Raw genomic sequence first — 16,459 nt, forward strand, 5'->3', positions numbered from 1 at the left:
TCATTCAAGTCAAGCCCAAACTATCATCCTTTTCCGAGCTTCTGCCGAATGTTTCTTTTTTTTTTTGTTTTTGTTTTTTTTCCTTTCGATTTAAGAGCATAAAAAGCCTTTTAAATAAAAATAAATAAATCAATATATATCTAATTGTTTTATTACAATTAACTATTCTTTCAAATATTTATTTTCATTCTATTTAACTCTTAAACATTTATTTTCACTCAATTAAACCATCAACTAAATGAAAATAAATATTATAGATTAATTAATTTTCATCTAATAAAAACTCAATTAATAAAAATAAATATTTTAAAATTTAATTAATTGTAATAAAACAATAAGAGTTTGATTATTTTATTTTATTTTAAAGGCTTTTTCTATACTTTTGCTTTTCTTTTTGTTGGTTCACAGATTTTGTTTATTTCCCTCAAATCTCCTTTATGCTGTTCCATTGCGGAAAGATAAATTTGAATTTAATTTTTTTTATATGAATAAAAGAAGAAAAGGGGCACTACAAACCTGCATACTGATCCTCCCGAGTCAACGCGAGTTCATGCATGTATCTTTCAACTTCCAAGTTTAAGATAATAAAACATAACACAAGTATTGGTACTTATTATTATTTACTATTTATCAAAGATGAGAATTCATTATCATCTTCATACATGCCCCTTTCTTATTCTCTGCATTCTTCCATGTTTATGATGCAGCTGGATGATTACATCCTTCCTCACATAACAACAATTGTTACCCCCAGACCAGAGTTTTGGCAGCCTACTCACAAATTCAGTACCTGACATAGAAAGGAAACATAAAGGCTTTCAGAGAATCATAATTACTACTGAAATTTTTAAATGGTTTTTTATGCTTCTTTTGCTCACCACTTGCAGAGATTTTTTTCATCTTGCTGTTTTCCTTGTTTCTGGATGACGGTATAAAACACTACCATACCATCTTCATCAAACGTAAGCCCACAAACAACAGCTTATAACTTCTAACACCACATTTCTTGCCATGTTACAGGAATTCAACCTGCCAAAAAAAATTGCTTGTTATGAAAGGTTCCTAATGTTTTCTTGATCAAGTTAGTAACGCACTGGTTATATGAACCATTCAGACAGGAGGAATATTATATTATACAGAAAGAGCTATCAGCTGTACCTCTTTGTAGTTAGGAATATATTCTGATGGTATGCACAACTACAGAGAATAGAAGCAGCTCCGTGCTCTGAGATGTGAAATGACTTATTCACCAACAATAGCTCAGCCCACAGAAGCAGCCAAATCAGGAAGGTCATCAGAGCTAGATGAGTCTACCAATAGTTTATCCTTTAAGAACAAATGCTGAGCATGGCCTGTGTTTACACCAGATGCAAGCCCCTTGGAGAATTGTGCATACATTGCCTGATCAGGAATCAAACCTGAATTCCACATTTCAATTAATTGATTTAGGGTTGAAGGATATGGATGTGAATTGAATAGTAGTTTAGTTACAGTGTTCATTGTATGATGGTCCAACTCAACTCCTGCCTCACTGATTTCTTGCATCAACTGTTTGACCATTTTGATATCTCTTTCCTTGCAGAAACCAGAGATAATCAAATTATATGTCCATGAATTAGGTAAAACACCATCTTCCTTCATCTGGCTGTACGAAGTAAAAGCTTCTCTGATCCTTCCACTCTTGAGAAGTCCATAGATGGCAACATTGTATGATATAACATCTAGAGGGTATTTCTCTACAAGTGCCCTCCTAAACAATTTGATGGCTCTGTGATATTTACCAACTCTTATAAGCCTATCTATGATAATAGTATGGACATGTGCATCAACACCAGGGCAATACATTATTATTCCTTTATATACATTAACAGCTTCATCAATTCTTCTTGCTCCACACAGTCCACCAAGTAATCCAACAAAGCTATATTTATCAGGTGTAAAACCTCTGTCAAGCATGTAATCATATAACTCTACAGCATGCAATGGATAGCCAGCCTTGCAAAAGTAGTTTAGTAGTGAATTACAAACTACTAGGTCCACTTCTATTGCAACTCCACTAGCTATCTTAGGTAAAAGAGAAAACCTTCGAGACAAGCATATGTTGGATAACAAAGAGCAAAATGTATAAGAATCAGGTATCAATTTCCTCTCCGACAAACTTACAAAAATACCAAATGCATCATCATACTTCCCAATCTTAGATAAACAGTCTATTAACACATTACAGAGAACCAAGTCAGGAGCATATCCATCAGATTCCATTCTATTTAGAATGCTAGAAGCAGTACTAACCATTTGGGAATCCAAGAATCCCTTGATCAAACTAGTGTAAATCACTACATTAGGAGAGCATCCAGTCATAAGCATCTTTTTAAACAAACAATTTGCCATACCAGGTTGATGCAATCGACAAAACCCATCTATCAATATACTCCAAACATTTACTGATACAGAAATTCCCAGAGTAATCATCAAACACAATACTTGATATGCCTCTGCTAGCCTACCCATTTTACAGAAACAATTCAAAATCATCTCCAACGTCTTAACATTAGGATAATGACCCTCCCGGAACATTCTTCTGCTAACATCCTTCATATTAGACAAATCACTCAACTTGCACAAATTACACAAAGCAATATTAAAAGTCAAGAAATTCGGGAACTGGGTTTCTTTCAAAAATTTGATAGCTGCATCAACGTGCCCCATTTTAAACAATACATCCATGATTACATTACGAGCAAATGTATTCGGAGTAAAACCAAAAGTAGTCATTTCTTCAAAAGTCTCAAAAACCATTCCATATAATCCACCACGCCAATAAATCCTCAATAAAAGCAAGAAAGTTTGTGGCTTTATCACACAACCAACATTTTCCAATTCCCCAACAATTCTTCTCACAGTTACATACTTTTTAGTTAACTGAGCGAGAACATTAACCATACAGTCAAATGCTAGGACATCATGAAAATAATTGGGTTGCTTAGCACACCATAAGAAAAAGCTCAAAGCAATCAAATTAGAAGGGCAGTTCAGTAGAGTCGAGTGAACAATCTGAGGAGTAATAGTAAGTCTCCGCTTCTCCCAAGACAAATTTTGACTTTCGTCGGCTGCACTTACCTCTGGTGATGAAAAACAGTGAACTGACATGCAAGGCAATGCTTTGAGGATCAGGGTTCTTGGTGTTGAATGGAGGAAGCCCCTATTGTATCTCCATATCATATTTATAAGCTAAAAGTTTTGAAATAGGAAAATCAAAATAAAAAAAGAAAAAAGAAAACGGAGATGGAGATGGAGAGGGCTGTGGAATTTTCCAGTAACATAGGGAGGAAAATATAATATTTTTAAATGGAAAAGGTGATAATGATATAGTGAAGCTTGAAGCTCCTGACACAGGAAGGGTTTTAGACATTACTGCAACTGCGAAACCCTGGAGAGAAGAAATTTGAAAAGAGGACTCCGGCCCTCTCCTCCATTGTTTAGCAAAAGATGGCCCAAAATGGTTTAGTGGATGCAGACTACTTCAAGAGCCAAGGCCGGCTCGGGCTGGATTCCATTGGTAACTTTGAATGTCAAACCCGAGTTTGATGGCTGTTTGACCTATGAACAAATCTACTAAACTTAAATATGTTAGTTTTATTCACTTTCGGAAATATCATTATATTTTGCGTCAATATTAAATTTTTTCTTTGTATTTTAAAATTTTAAATTTAATAGAATTTTTTAACAAAAATAATAAAGTTGAATTATTTCATACATAAAATATTGCATAATGCATTTGCAAAATTTACCATTGTACTTAAAATTTTGTTGGTTTGATCAAAAGATAAAAAAAATAACATATTTTGTTAATGCTAGCAACAAATTTTCATTAATAATTTTATTTTATGTTAAAAAATCGAGAATATTAAGCCTCTATCCAAAAAAAAAAAGTCTTTGCATTAAAAATAATAATAATTCAAATTAAATCGGATTTAATTTAATTTTTAAGATAATATATAATATTATGAACATTTATAATCTTATTCAAATTCCAACCTATTTTCTTTTAAAAGATCAATCCGATCCAAACTAATCCAAACCAAATTTTAATGATTCTATTTATCAATTTTTATATTTTTAATTTTATATATTATTTTAATAAAAATTTTAATATATTTAAATAAATTGATATATAAAATAATTATTTGTATTTTATAAAAATTTAAAAACTATATAAAAACTAATTCGATTCAATTTTTTTTATTTCAAAATTCAATTCAAACTTAATATATATTTAATATTTAAATCAAATAAAAAAATTAATTTAAATCAAATTGAATACTATTCTTTCGAATCAATATTTTCGATTTTATCAATTTTTTTTCTCACCCATTTACATAAGAAATACAAAATTCTATATTTTTCACAAACATATATATATATATATATATATATATTTACCCTAATGTCAGTTGTTAGATAGTTTGGCTGGAGTCTAAGTGAGAGTCATCACATCACTCTGATCATTTGCATGCACAACATTGCAGAGGCAATCCACAAATTTCTTCTAACGAAAATGATTAAATGAAAGACAATGTTCCAAATTCATTATTACATATCCATAACACACCAACTCAAGACTAAGTCAATACCAACCAAAAAAACATGGCTCATCATTGCACGCAACCTTAATAAAGTTGCATCAACTTATAAAAAGCTCTGAGTTCTTCCGACAAAATGGAGACTTCCCGCTGACTTGGCTTCAATACCTGTGTTCCAGCTTCTCCTTTTCTTTGTAGTTTTGAACATAACTGCGCCCAGTTACATAAAATTAGTAGTACGTAAAAAACAAAGGAGATAATGTAAGCATTTAAGTCAACGTGCTTAATAAAATATGAACTCTATGCATGTATACTTTTGTGTTTGTTTGAGCAGGCTCCAATGGAGCTCAATATTCATCATAAAATACTCTCAAAGTCGTGCAGCTAACACTAATCAAATGATGTTGAAACTGTTTCCATGCATGGGCAAGAGCATTGCATTCCATTCTACTCAAGAAGACACAGGAGAAAAGGGGAGAGGTCCCAACAAACTATAACAAGATCTCATCCCATGTCTGCAGAATTCTTCACTAACTAGAAACTTATTGTTCCACTCTGAAAACAATGGCTCAACACCATATATATCCTTATTTCTTTCTTCTTTCCTATGTTTCAAGGGATCAACGACTCAAAATAGACAATCATTTACTACGAATAGTAGCAAGGACTTAGCTACAATTACGCTTTAGTTGCACCCAAATAACAATATATCTATGGTCCCATGTACTGCTTTTCCCTTTTTCTGCTAGTTCCTTCGGGAAGAAGACCTACAGCTAAAGAATGTAAAAGTAGTTAATGGAGGGAAGCTAGGTGTATAAAAAAGCATGTTTCTAAGTTTCAATACTATGTGTAAATTTCATCAGCTTAGGCAGAAACTGAACTCCTTTCCTGTATAAAGTCCAAATCAAACGTTTGAAAGCAAACCGAGCAACAAAACACTAAAATCAAAAGTATCTAGCCGGTCAGGATCCATGGGCATGCATGAGGTTGGGATTTTGGGCTTCATTTATTTGGGATTTAACATTGTACTGATTTAGGTGCTATTTGAGCTATAATATTTAAATAAATCAAGGATTTAGTGTTTGAAACAAATGAAATAGCGGAGGAATTAATTAGATAACATAAAAGATAGCATAAGCATAAGCATCTATCGAGATTAGATAGATCTAAAATATGAAGAGAAATCGGAAAAGAAACAGCGGATGTGATGAAACCCTACGTCAAAATTAAAGAGGTAAATTGAAAATTCGAAGAAACCCTAAGCTAAAAAATTAAGAGAAATTGGGGGGGGGGGGAGAATGTACTAGCAGTATTTATAGAGAAGAGGAACAAAAAAAAAAAAAAAAAAGGGAAAAGGAAAGGGGAGAGGGGCGCACGCGTAGGTTCCGACAAGAGGGGTGAGGAGGAGAGTAGCACTAATCCAATTCTCAGAGACCTTGTGGCTGATCTTGTCAGGCAGATCCTTCCATAGCCCACTCATTATCTTCTGCTGGAACGGCGACAAAGCGTACACCACCGCCTTCATCCTCACCGGCTGTTTCCCCATTCCCTCGTTTCTTTTCTTTCTTTCTTTCAATGACTAAGACGATGATCTAATTTGGATGCCCAAACAAATTCAATTCTCAAAGGAAACTCTAGGGAAGAGCCGTGCTAGCACTTGGACTTGGACTTGACTTGGGTTATTAACCAAACAAAGCCTCGGCTTTGGCCTGGTGTCTTTGGGCTCGAACGTCATCCTCGTCTATCAATGAACAACAAAACGCACATCTATGCTCCTCCGATCTTGTTAGAAAAAAATTGTATAAAACAATTACTTCATCTTAATATATATATATATCTATATAAATCATGCTACATAAAAAAATAAATAATTAAAAAATAATTAAATGATAAATGATTTTTTTTATAATCACATATGATAAATAAATGATAAATATTTATTTTAATAAATTTCAATTATAATTTAATTATTAAATTTCAATCATAAATTTAATTAAAAAGTTCATTTGTTACTTTTACAATAAAGTAGTCAAAATTTTTACTTTTTTTTACTAGCATAGAGAATCCTTTGTAGGTCAAAATTATTAAAATTTGGGATAAATTACATAATTAATCATTTAACTATTGCAATCATCTTAAAATCTTCACTAAATTATTAAAAGTTTTAATATAGTCACTAACATTTGAACAAGCATTTTTTTGGATCACTATACCATTAAAATCGTAACATTTTATTTGATGTGGCTTAACTCATCATAAACGGTTTTTTTACATGGCAAATAAAAAACCAAGTGGTATGGCCAAATTAGAAAATAATACACCTAAGATCTAAGGATTTTACTTCATAGAAAACAAATTTAGATTTGAGGTTTTAAAAAGTGGGTTTTCGCTTAACAGCAACAATAAAAATTAGGGTTGGGGGATTTTGCGTTTTAGAAAGAAAATTTAGGATTTTGCAATTTAGGGCATGATTGGCCATTACAATTTCGAGTTTAGAATTATCAGAGGTTATGTTGTCATGATTTAAAGAAAATTTAGGGTTTAGGTTATTTTGATTCAAGGTTTACAATTTCAATTAATGTAGGATCAAATTAAGTAATTGTGTTAAGGTTTACTTTGGGTTTAAGCAAGTAATGGACAGAAAGAGGTGTCGAGTGGTAAAAGGACTATATACTTTTTTATGGTATGAATATAACTTATTTAAGTTTTTCCTTTTCTACCCATACATGAATTCACTTTTGTTTCTGCCTATACATGAATGAACTGGTTTTATTTTGTTTTTTATTATTGTTGTGGACACTTTTTTTTTGCCAAGTCATTGGTTCTTGTGCATTGTATTATGCTGAGTGTGCTATGTGGTTATTGTTTACTTGTCATGTATGTGGAGCCGTGTTTGGGTTTGAATATTTTTTGAAGCTTATGAAGGCTATTATTGTATTATATCTATATAACTTTATAATATATTTTATTGAAGATTAAAATGTTTAAGCTATTAAGGTTTATGTCTAAATCAGAATAACTCTTTAATAACAATTTTGAAATTTTATAATTTTTCAGAGCCTAACTCAGACTATTTCTCAATTATTATTCATTATGGTGGTCAATTTCTATATATTTTTAATATGATTTATATTGGTAAAAAGGTTGATTACTTTGATTTATGCCATGCAAATATTATGTCAATGTTGAAATGAATAATATGATTTAGGAGTTAGGTTATACAGGTAATATAAGATGTTATTGAAAAATATTTGTGGGAGCATTTAGTAATGATTTTGTTAGGCCTTTTAGAACAAATGTTGATGTTGTCAATATGGTTACGAACAGGCCTTAAAATCATTATATCTATGTGTACTTAGAAGATGAGTCTATCATTGATTAACATAATATAGATGCTAGTTTTATTGAGGAAGTATAGGTGGATATTGCTTCAGATATTGAAACAGAAACAAAAGTAAGATGTAATGTGAAGAAAGATAAAAATGATAGTGATAGTTGTAATTTCAATTTTAATGAGAATGAGTATAATATAGAAGATGATGATCATGATCATAATTTTAAGGTCAATGTAGATTTGAAAATTAAGAAAGATATATGTTTAGATGATAAAGATAAAATTGGAGTGGATGATGGTTTTGGTGTTGAAGTAGGTGCAAATGAAGAGGAATATAAAAAATCAAATTCTTTGCAAAACGCACATGAATCTAATTCAAAGAGTGTAAGTAGTGGCTAGAATTCAATAGTGAAATAGATATGAAAAATCTTATGTTAGAAAAAAAGATGTTGTCTATTAATAGAGAGGTGTTGAAAGAAGTCATAAAACAGTATGAAAGGAAGAATATGTATAATGTCAAGTTCGAAATGAATGACAAGAAGAGGATTAAGGTGGTTTGCAATAAAGCTTGTCCGTAAAAACTATATGGGGTAAAATTCAATGTAAAAGAGCAACTGGACCATACTTGGTAGATTAAAACTTATATTTATGAAAATGTATGTCTTAAAGACATGAAAAATAAAAACTTGACTTCTAAGTGGTGGGTCAGCATTATATTAATAAGTTTATCACTAATCCAAAATACTCATTGAATTTTTTTTAACAAGATGTGATGATAGATTTTATCATTGGTGTGTCATTAACAAAATATTTTAAGGCTAAGCAAAAAGTAATTGAAATTGTATATGAAAATAATAAGGAACAATATGTTAAGATTTATGAGTTTTTAGAAGAGCTTAAGCAAAGCAATAAAGGAACCATTACAATCTATTTCCTAAATTATAGATTATTTAAGATGATATATGTTTGTTTATAAGCATGTAAAGATGAGTTCAAAGCTAGTTGTAAGTGTATTATTAGTCTTGATGGTTGCTTCCTAAGGTGGATATTTGTTGATAGCTATTAGGATTGATGCAAATGTTTGCATCTATCCACTAGTTTATGTAGCTGTTGAAAGTGAAAACTATGATTCATAGTATTAGTTCCTACTTTTGCTAAAAAATGACTTTGCAATTACAAATTCTTATCACTAAACTTTTATGTCAGACAAACAAATGGTTTGAACTTTATCCCTTTAATTTTTTATTTGTACTTTTTAATATGAAATTAAAGTTATGGAATGTAACTACAATTTATATTTTTGTTGTTTTGGAGGGATTTGTGAATACACTTATAGATAATGTGCCTAATGCTAAACATAGAAAACTATGTTAGGCATTTACACATAAATTTTAAGTCAAACCCTGCAAACAAAAGAAAAGCACTGAAAGATTGTTTGTGAAAAGTTGTTAGAACTACCTACTTAAAGGAGTATAAAGATGTAATGAAAAAAATGAAAGCCTTTGTTAATTGATGCATACAAATGGCTTGAAAGCAAAAATCCAACTAAATGGTCTAAGTCTCACTTTTCAACAATAGTTAAGTATGACATGCTTTTAAATAATTTAAGTAAGTCTTTTAGTAAGTTTATTTTGGATGCAAGGAAAAAGCCTATTTTGACAATGATAGAGATTGTTAGGATAAAATTAATGCAAAGAATTATCTTGAATAGTACAACTGCTAAAAAATATTTAGGAAAAAATAAAAAATGTTGTACTAAATTATGTTACAGTCAAATAGGTGCTAGCCAAAACATATTGGTAGTCTAAGATACCAAGTAGCATGTAGGCCATCAAACCAGCATATGGTGGACTTTTAATTGTATATTTGTTCATGTAAAAAATGGGATATCACTGGGATTCCATGCATGCATACTATTTTCAGCCATGTTATTGTCTAAAAGAAAACCTAAAAATTATCTCGTTCGATACTATAACAAGACCTAACAAGTCAATATACAGTCCAATTTCATTTATCCTATCAGAGATGCAAATTAATGGACAAGTGATGAAACCCTATAACCAATAATGTCATTCATTCTAAGAAGGTAAACTGGAAAACCATATAAGAATAGAATGATGGAAATGAATGAAATAGGTGGAAGTTAGTTTAAAATCAACAAGAGATGAGGGAAACTCAATTGTAGCAAATGTGAAAAACTAGAGTATCATATAAGGACATGCAAATGAGAGATTGATGGTAATAATAGGTTGAATGTAAATAAGAGATTTGTCAGACTAACAAGAAGAAAATATCTTAAAGTTACTTATGAGTATTTTGGTTTATTGATTTATATTTATTAATGATAATAATAGATAAAATATAGAAATTTATTTTTATTATTTCCATTTTACAGATAATGAGAGTTGTTAAGACTAACCAAAAGGTTGTGGATCCTACCACTAAAAAGATAATATATAATACAAATGTTTATGATCATTTAATCTAATACTTACTATTCTAATGTATTTTTTAGGTTGTTCAGCTACCTCCAACCACATTTGAAAGATTTAGAGAGCCACCTCAGTCACCTTAAACCACAACAACTAGAAGATCTGAAGGGTATGTTCAGTTACGTCCAACCATTGTTAAATGGATGCTTGATGTAAGTAATTATTTTGTCTACCCTAATCCTAACCTAAAAAAACCCTTAATCATAAATATTGAATCATTTCATGTATTGATGTATAAAGCTTTAGTCAAGTTTTTCAATCACAATAGAATTATGTCTCTAGACCAAGTGGAGTTTTTGAACCTATTGGAACTTTTACAAAGTACTGAAGCTAGCCAAAAAAGAATATAAGTGCAGTGAAAGTACTTGATTAAGCTTGTTGCTAAGAGAAAGGTGCTTCCAACCAATGTTCAATGAAACAAGAAAAATACTTAAGGACTAGCAAAGCTAAAACCATGAAATGAAAAACCAATAACTTACAAAAGAATTTTTTTTTTTTGTACATGACTGGGTTAGGGTATTTTATGCACATGACTTGTTTAGGATATTAATCTAACAAAAATATCTTTTTTTTTGTATGTTGGATTAGCAACAAGTTTTTTTTTTTTTTTTTTGATAAGGGTATAGATGTAAGGGTTCCTTTTGTATAAAAAGAGTTTTTTTTTTGTTAGTAAAAGTATACATGTAAGGAGGATATACATGTAAGGAGAATACAAATGTATTAATGTTTAAGAGTTTATTTCAAGTGCAACATACTTATTGAAACTACATTTTAGCCAAGATAATGTAAATACCTTATAATTATCAATGCAGTCATGTTTTTGGATTTGTTACTGGTTTATTGGTTTCTGGTTTATCAATACATGATATGTTTTTTGGATGAATTATAATTATCAATGCCTTATTTGTTGAAGTTATAGGTTTATTAAAGTGAGGTTTAAGGTACTATAATAGAGATATGTTGCAATAACACTGAGTTCATTTATTGCAATAGCATACTAAAATAGTCAAATAATTTAAAGTACTGAGTTCATTACATAATATAGTTGTCATTTTGTACAAAAGTAATCTTCTGATACCAATTTAAAACCTAAAACACTTGATACATTGTACAATGCACTGATAGATAGTCTAAAACTCATCTAGTGGCTATTATCATTCATTAATATCAAATATAAAATATACAACAAACACATAATTCTTCAATGTTATCTTGCCTAATGCACCTAAAATATTACCTTAAAACCCATAGCACATAACTTTAAATACTAAATAACCCTAAACCATTATATTAGAGCTTAATCAAAGTGAAAATTAAACAACATGCCAACAACATAATATGTAGTACACATTCCTTTCTTATTTGGCTTTCAACGAGCCAACAACATAATACGTAGTACACATTCCTTCCTTATTTGGCTCTCAACGATTCTCACTTTCTTAAAAGCCCAATAAGCATAACTCTTGCATAATCACTAGCTGGTAGATCATACAAATTAAAGAAACAACATCTTAGATGAATATATATAATTCTTGGAACTTAAAAACTTTCTTTTAGGATTGTCATTTGACTAAGAGATTCTCAACTCAACTAGTATTTCATAATGACAAAAAAGAATACTCATATTAGGAGAAGAAATAAAAAAAAAAATTGTAATTTTATGTGTGATGTGAAAAAAAATGGACCATGTAAGCAAAGTGTTTTTGATCAATTAAGTCACCTCAGATAAAACGTTACTATTTAACGGTATAGTGATAAAAAAAAAAAAAAAAACTTATTCAAACATTAGTGACTTTGTTAAAAATTTTAATATTTTAGTGATCATTTTTAAAAAATTGTAATAGTTAAGTGACCAATTATGCAATTTACCCAAAAATTTATTGTATGAATAAATAAAACAAAATGGAATCAATCGACGGCTAAAAGTGCAGTTTAGTTTGTTTTGCATTTTAAGTTCTAGAGTTTGCTTCCTTCCAAGTTGTAATATCCGAAATTTGAACAAGGAAAATGAAAATCTTTGAGGTTCCATGCTTAGAAGACAACTACTCTTATCTGTGAGTCGTCTTTTATCTTTTTTCTTGTTGTTGTTTGTTGATCGATGAATTGCTGAATTAAAAATTGGTTAAATAAAAAATATATATAATTAGGATCATGGATGAAAGCACAAAAGAGGCGGCAGCAGTGGATCCGGTGGAGGCGGAGAAGGTGGTTGAAGCTGCCAATCAGCTGGGAGCTGTCCTCAAGTTGGTCCTTACCACTCATCACCACTGGTAATTAATGACTTACGCTATTCCTATTGAATTTTTATATACAAAATTTGAAGATCGACTGCTATGTTTGGTAATTCAATCAAATCTGCAGGGATCACGCTGGTGGCAATGATAAGATTAAGCAGCTGGTTCCTGGGATCAAGGTGTATGGCGGTTCTCTTGATAATGTTAGGGGCTGCACTCATCAACTCCAAAACGGTGATACCTTATCTCTTGGCTCCTATCTCAACATTTTGGCTCTTCACACCCCTTGGTATTTACTATTTCCCCTTCTCTTCGATTCTAAACCCTCTCTTGTTTCTCTTTCTATGTCTTAGTTTTAAAAAAACTTGCTCTTTTCCTTTCATCAGCCACACCAAGGGTCACATAAGTTACTATGTCACTGGCAAAGATGGAGAGGACCCAGCTGTTTTTACTGGAGATACACTCGTAAGTTTAAACGTGGATCTCTTTTATTTATTTATTTATTTATTTATATACATCTGTATATGCTGTTAGAGAAGCCAATGTTGCTTGCTATTTGGTCCATTGAAGCTCATTCAAATCTAAAACTTGTTTGCTGTCTCCTTATCTACTAGCTTAAGTTTTTAAGTTGCAGGGTTCTTCAATAATTTATACAGTGGTCCTGCATCCAAATCGATAATTTCTTAGCACCCATTAATGTACTAATTCTAGTTTGCCTTGGCTATAATTCGGGCAAGATTTTGGTGTGTAAGATTTACTGGCATGGACTATTTGACCTTAAACTTAATTGTGGGGATCGTACATGTTAGCATAAACTTTTGGGCATGAAGCTCTACCCCTTATCAGAAAGCTGTTAGACAGTTAGGAGGTGGATCTTTTATCTTTGTCTTGTTTACTTCTGTGTTGGGTTCGGAAATAATTTGTCATTCTTTCTCATCATATAGTTCATTGCTGGCTGTGGGAAGTTTTTTGAGGGCACAGCAGAACAGATGTATCAATCACTCTGTGTAACCCTCGGTTCACTGCCAAAGCCAACTCGTGTTTACTGTGGCCACGAGGTACCGAGATTACCCATTCCCTTTTCTTTTCTGTCTCTTTAGTCTATGATCAATTGTTTGAGATATTCATAAAGTTTACTGAGCAGCTATTTTCCCATTTCTAATGTAGCCATAGGCAGGTTACTTTTTCTGTAAGCTTAATGTATATATCAGCTTTGATTGTACAATGCAGTATCACTGATTTTGCTGTTATCATAATCAAAACAACATTTTTGTTGGTATCTGTATCTGCCTATAAATCTAAGTTTATCTTCCTACTTTTCTTTTCTTTCTAGGCCATTTACATGTTAAATCTTTTGAAAATGTTTACAAGGATGTCTAGTTATTAGCATTCAGTGCCTGCAAGGGTCCAACTAAGGAAAATTTTCTGGTTTAACATAATTAAGTGTAATACTTTGGCAGTGGAATCTAAGAAATTGATAGAATAATGTTGGATTAGTTCATATACTCAACATGCCTAGCCATTTCTGAAAGGAAGAACTTGAAAAAAACATACAAGTTTGACAGTTCTAGCCACATCTATGATTTGCTGTCATAGAGACTCCAGGATTCCAAAAGCTTTTATTTTGTCCCCATTGATTTTATAACAAGTGTCCCATGTTGTCTGACTGTATAGACAGCTTGCTAATGATGGACTTGTACAGCATGTTCTACTTTTTTTTTTTTTTGCCTTCTTATCGTTGTCTTTGTTTTACTTTTATTTTATTTTTTCATTAGATAAGAGGGCCATATTTCCTCTTTGGCATGAGAGTTGCAAGTTAGGATATATTATTAACTGTAGCAGCACCTGTGACTGAAATTTGGATTAAGTTAGCATACAAGGTAAATGAATTATCTTGAACTATAAAACTAGGAATGACTATTTTAGTGAAAGGTGCACGTATATTTGCAGTCTGTGGAGTTGTATGCAGGATTAACCTGCTGTGCTGAAGATGTCTGGCTTTTGAAATGGAAACTTTGAAGTGAGTGCAATACTCCTAAATTTCTGTTGAAGTTTGTCGCGTCTTAAAAGAGGAAAATTTTGGTTGCAAATTAATTTGTTTTTGCTGCATGTCTTCTCATTTCTGAAGATTAATGAAATGTTTGGATGTATATTTCTCTAGTACACAGTGAAGAACCTGCAATTTGCAATGACAGTTGAACCAAAAAATGAAAGGATACAGCAAAAGTTAACATGGGCTAATAGTCAGCGACAAGCAGGTCTGACCACCATTCCCTCAACCATTGAGGAAGAAATGGAGACAAATCCATTTATGCGAGTTGATCTACCAGAACTTCAGGTTTACACCTTACCATAAAATTCATCTTAATTTGACAATCTCAAGTTTATTGTCATGACATACTAGTGCTGATTATGGCTCAAACTTTGAACTAGTTTCAAGAAATGTTCACCCTTCTTCATTTGGTTTTTGGACCATTCTTCTGGTAATTCGTGCACTGGCCGTCATTTGTCTCAGTGTTCTACAGGTTATCTTATGTGGAAATTTATCTGATTTGCAGGGGAGCATTGGTTGCCAGTCTCCTGTTGAAGCACTGAGGGAGATAAGGCGGATGAAGGACAATTGGCGGGGCTAATTGTGGAGTTGCCTCAGTACTAATAAATACGGACGAAGAATTTCCTTTTCTTGTAAAGAAAAGAATAAAAAATGTTTGTGTGGTGTTGGAAGTTATAAGTATGTACGTTGGAGTAAGCATGTGAAAATTGCATAATCAATCACCTTGGAATCAATGATGGTTGGTGGCATGAACTTGTGCATGTATCATAATCATTTCCCAGATTGGATGTTCTTTTAGAAGTAGTGTGTACTGTGTAAAGCAACTATATATTTTCATGTGGAGTGGCTGCAGGGTTTGAAGAGAAGCTTGCGTTTAGAAAAGGGCAATTGTTAGTGGAGTTTGGGAATTGGGAGGGCGAAGAAGATTGCAAGAGTTGTTTTAATAGTGACAAAGCCTCATATCTCATTGCTGATTAAACTCACTAAATGGGAGTGGTTTCCAGTTTTGGATTCATCGGGCAAGATATGCTACTTGTTTCTTTTCTTCATTTAATGATGAAATTGTGCAATAATGACTTGAATTCAAGTAGGGATGATAATAATAATAAGTGTGTACAATTTTATAAACTTATTTCCACGTCAAAGGGAACGGCGCCTTTCTTTTTTTTTTTTCTTCTCAATCACTTTTGAAGGAATTTAGGAATCAAGGTTTTTATTCTAGAAGTTGAGATTGTTGGTTGAGATTGTTGCTCTATTATGATTTTATATTATTCAATTTTGTTATTGTAATTGTAATTTTTTATTTTTAACAAAAAACAAATTTTATGAAATATTATATTAATACAAATAATAAATTTTGTTAATTTATTTTTACTCCGAATCATTGTCATAAATGATTTTTGAATTATAATGAAATATTTAATATGGTATTTGAATTTAAAAAATTTTTAATATGATATTTGAAATATGAATTTGTTAACTGTTTTGATATCAAGAGATTTATTTGTCTATTATGTGTTATTATTTGAAATTAATTATATTAAATTATTACTTTAGATAACATATTTATAATTAAAATATTATATTAAATATTTTATTATAGTTTAGAGATCATTTATAAATTAACCTTTTAAATTTTATTACTTTTAAGTAAAAAAAATAAAATGTGTTATGGATTATTTTATTAATACAAATGATCAATTTTATCAAATTATTCTATAAAAAAATCAATAAAATTTAAGTTAGAGTAGTAAAATTTATTT

At 31.1% G+C, this 16,459-nt stretch overlaps 3 protein-coding genes across 3 annotated transcripts; 1 reads left to right on the top strand and 2 right to left on the bottom strand.

Annotated features, from left to right (window-relative positions):
- Positions 1–458: 458 nt before the first annotated feature.
- Positions 459–3,496, bottom strand: LOC111309694 (putative pentatricopeptide repeat-containing protein At1g16830). Its single transcript, XM_022908698.2, has 3 exons — positions 1,159–3,496; positions 879–1,029; positions 459–790 (listed from the first exon to the last, which is right to left on the bottom strand). Exon 1 carries the CDS (start codon positions 3,220–3,222, stop codon positions 1,261–1,263), a length of 1,962 nt encoding a protein of 653 aa, XP_022764433.2. The 5' UTR covers positions 3,223–3,496; the 3' UTR covers positions 459–790; positions 879–1,029; positions 1,159–1,260.
- A 1,027-nt stretch (positions 3,497–4,523) lies between these two features.
- LOC111309695 (cytochrome b-c1 complex subunit 8) lies at positions 4,524–6,198 on the bottom strand. The gene is made up of 2 exons (XM_022908699.2): positions 5,960–6,198; positions 4,524–4,793 (listed from the first exon to the last, which is right to left on the bottom strand). Exons 1-2 carry the CDS (start codon positions 6,127–6,129, stop codon positions 4,745–4,747), a joined length of 219 nt encoding a protein of 72 aa, XP_022764434.2. The 5' UTR covers positions 6,130–6,198; the 3' UTR covers positions 4,524–4,744.
- A 6,125-nt stretch (positions 6,199–12,323) lies between these two features.
- GLY2 (Metallo-hydrolase/oxidoreductase superfamily protein) lies at positions 12,324–15,864 on the top strand. The gene is made up of 7 exons (XM_022909153.2): positions 12,324–12,463; positions 12,557–12,679; positions 12,771–12,932; positions 13,030–13,108; positions 13,588–13,701; positions 14,805–14,981; positions 15,202–15,864. Exons 1-7 carry the CDS (start codon positions 12,417–12,419, stop codon positions 15,274–15,276), a joined length of 777 nt encoding a protein of 258 aa, XP_022764888.1. The 5' UTR covers positions 12,324–12,416; the 3' UTR covers positions 15,277–15,864.
- Positions 15,865–16,459: the final 595 nt, after the last annotated feature.

This window comes from Durio zibethinus, chromosome 19 (assembly GCF_047325235.1).
Source record: "Durio zibethinus cultivar Kanyao isolate XHJ-2024 chromosome 19, ASM4732523v1, whole genome shotgun sequence".
Lineage (NCBI taxonomy): Eukaryota > Viridiplantae > Streptophyta > Magnoliopsida > Malvales > Malvaceae > Durio > Durio zibethinus.

What these genes read in the sequence shown, in the direction of transcription:
- LOC111309694 (XM_022908698.2), bottom strand. Translation starts at nt 3,222, where the DNA reads ATGATATGGAGATACAATAGGGGCTTCCTCCATTCAACACCAAGAACC.
- LOC111309695 (XM_022908699.2), bottom strand. Translation starts at nt 6,129, where the DNA reads ATGGGGAAACAGCCGGTGAGGATGAAGGCGGTGGTGTACGCTTTGTCG. An exon ending in CCTCTTGTCGGAACCTACGC is followed by an intron (nt 4,794 to 5,959) that starts GTGCGCCCCTCT and finishes AACTGGGCGCAG; the next exon opens with TTATGTTCAAAACTACAAAG.
- GLY2 (XM_022909153.2), top strand. Translation starts at nt 12,417, where the DNA reads ATGAAAATCTTTGAGGTTCCATGCTTAGAAGACAACTACTCTTATCT. An exon ending in CTTACCACTCATCACCACTG is followed by an intron (nt 12,680 to 12,770) that starts GTAATTAATGAC and finishes TCAAATCTGCAG; the next exon opens with GGATCACGCTGGTGGCAATG. An exon ending in GTGTTTACTGTGGCCACGAG is followed by an intron (nt 13,702 to 14,804) that starts GTACCGAGATTA and finishes ATATTTCTCTAG; the next exon opens with TACACAGTGAAGAACCTGCA.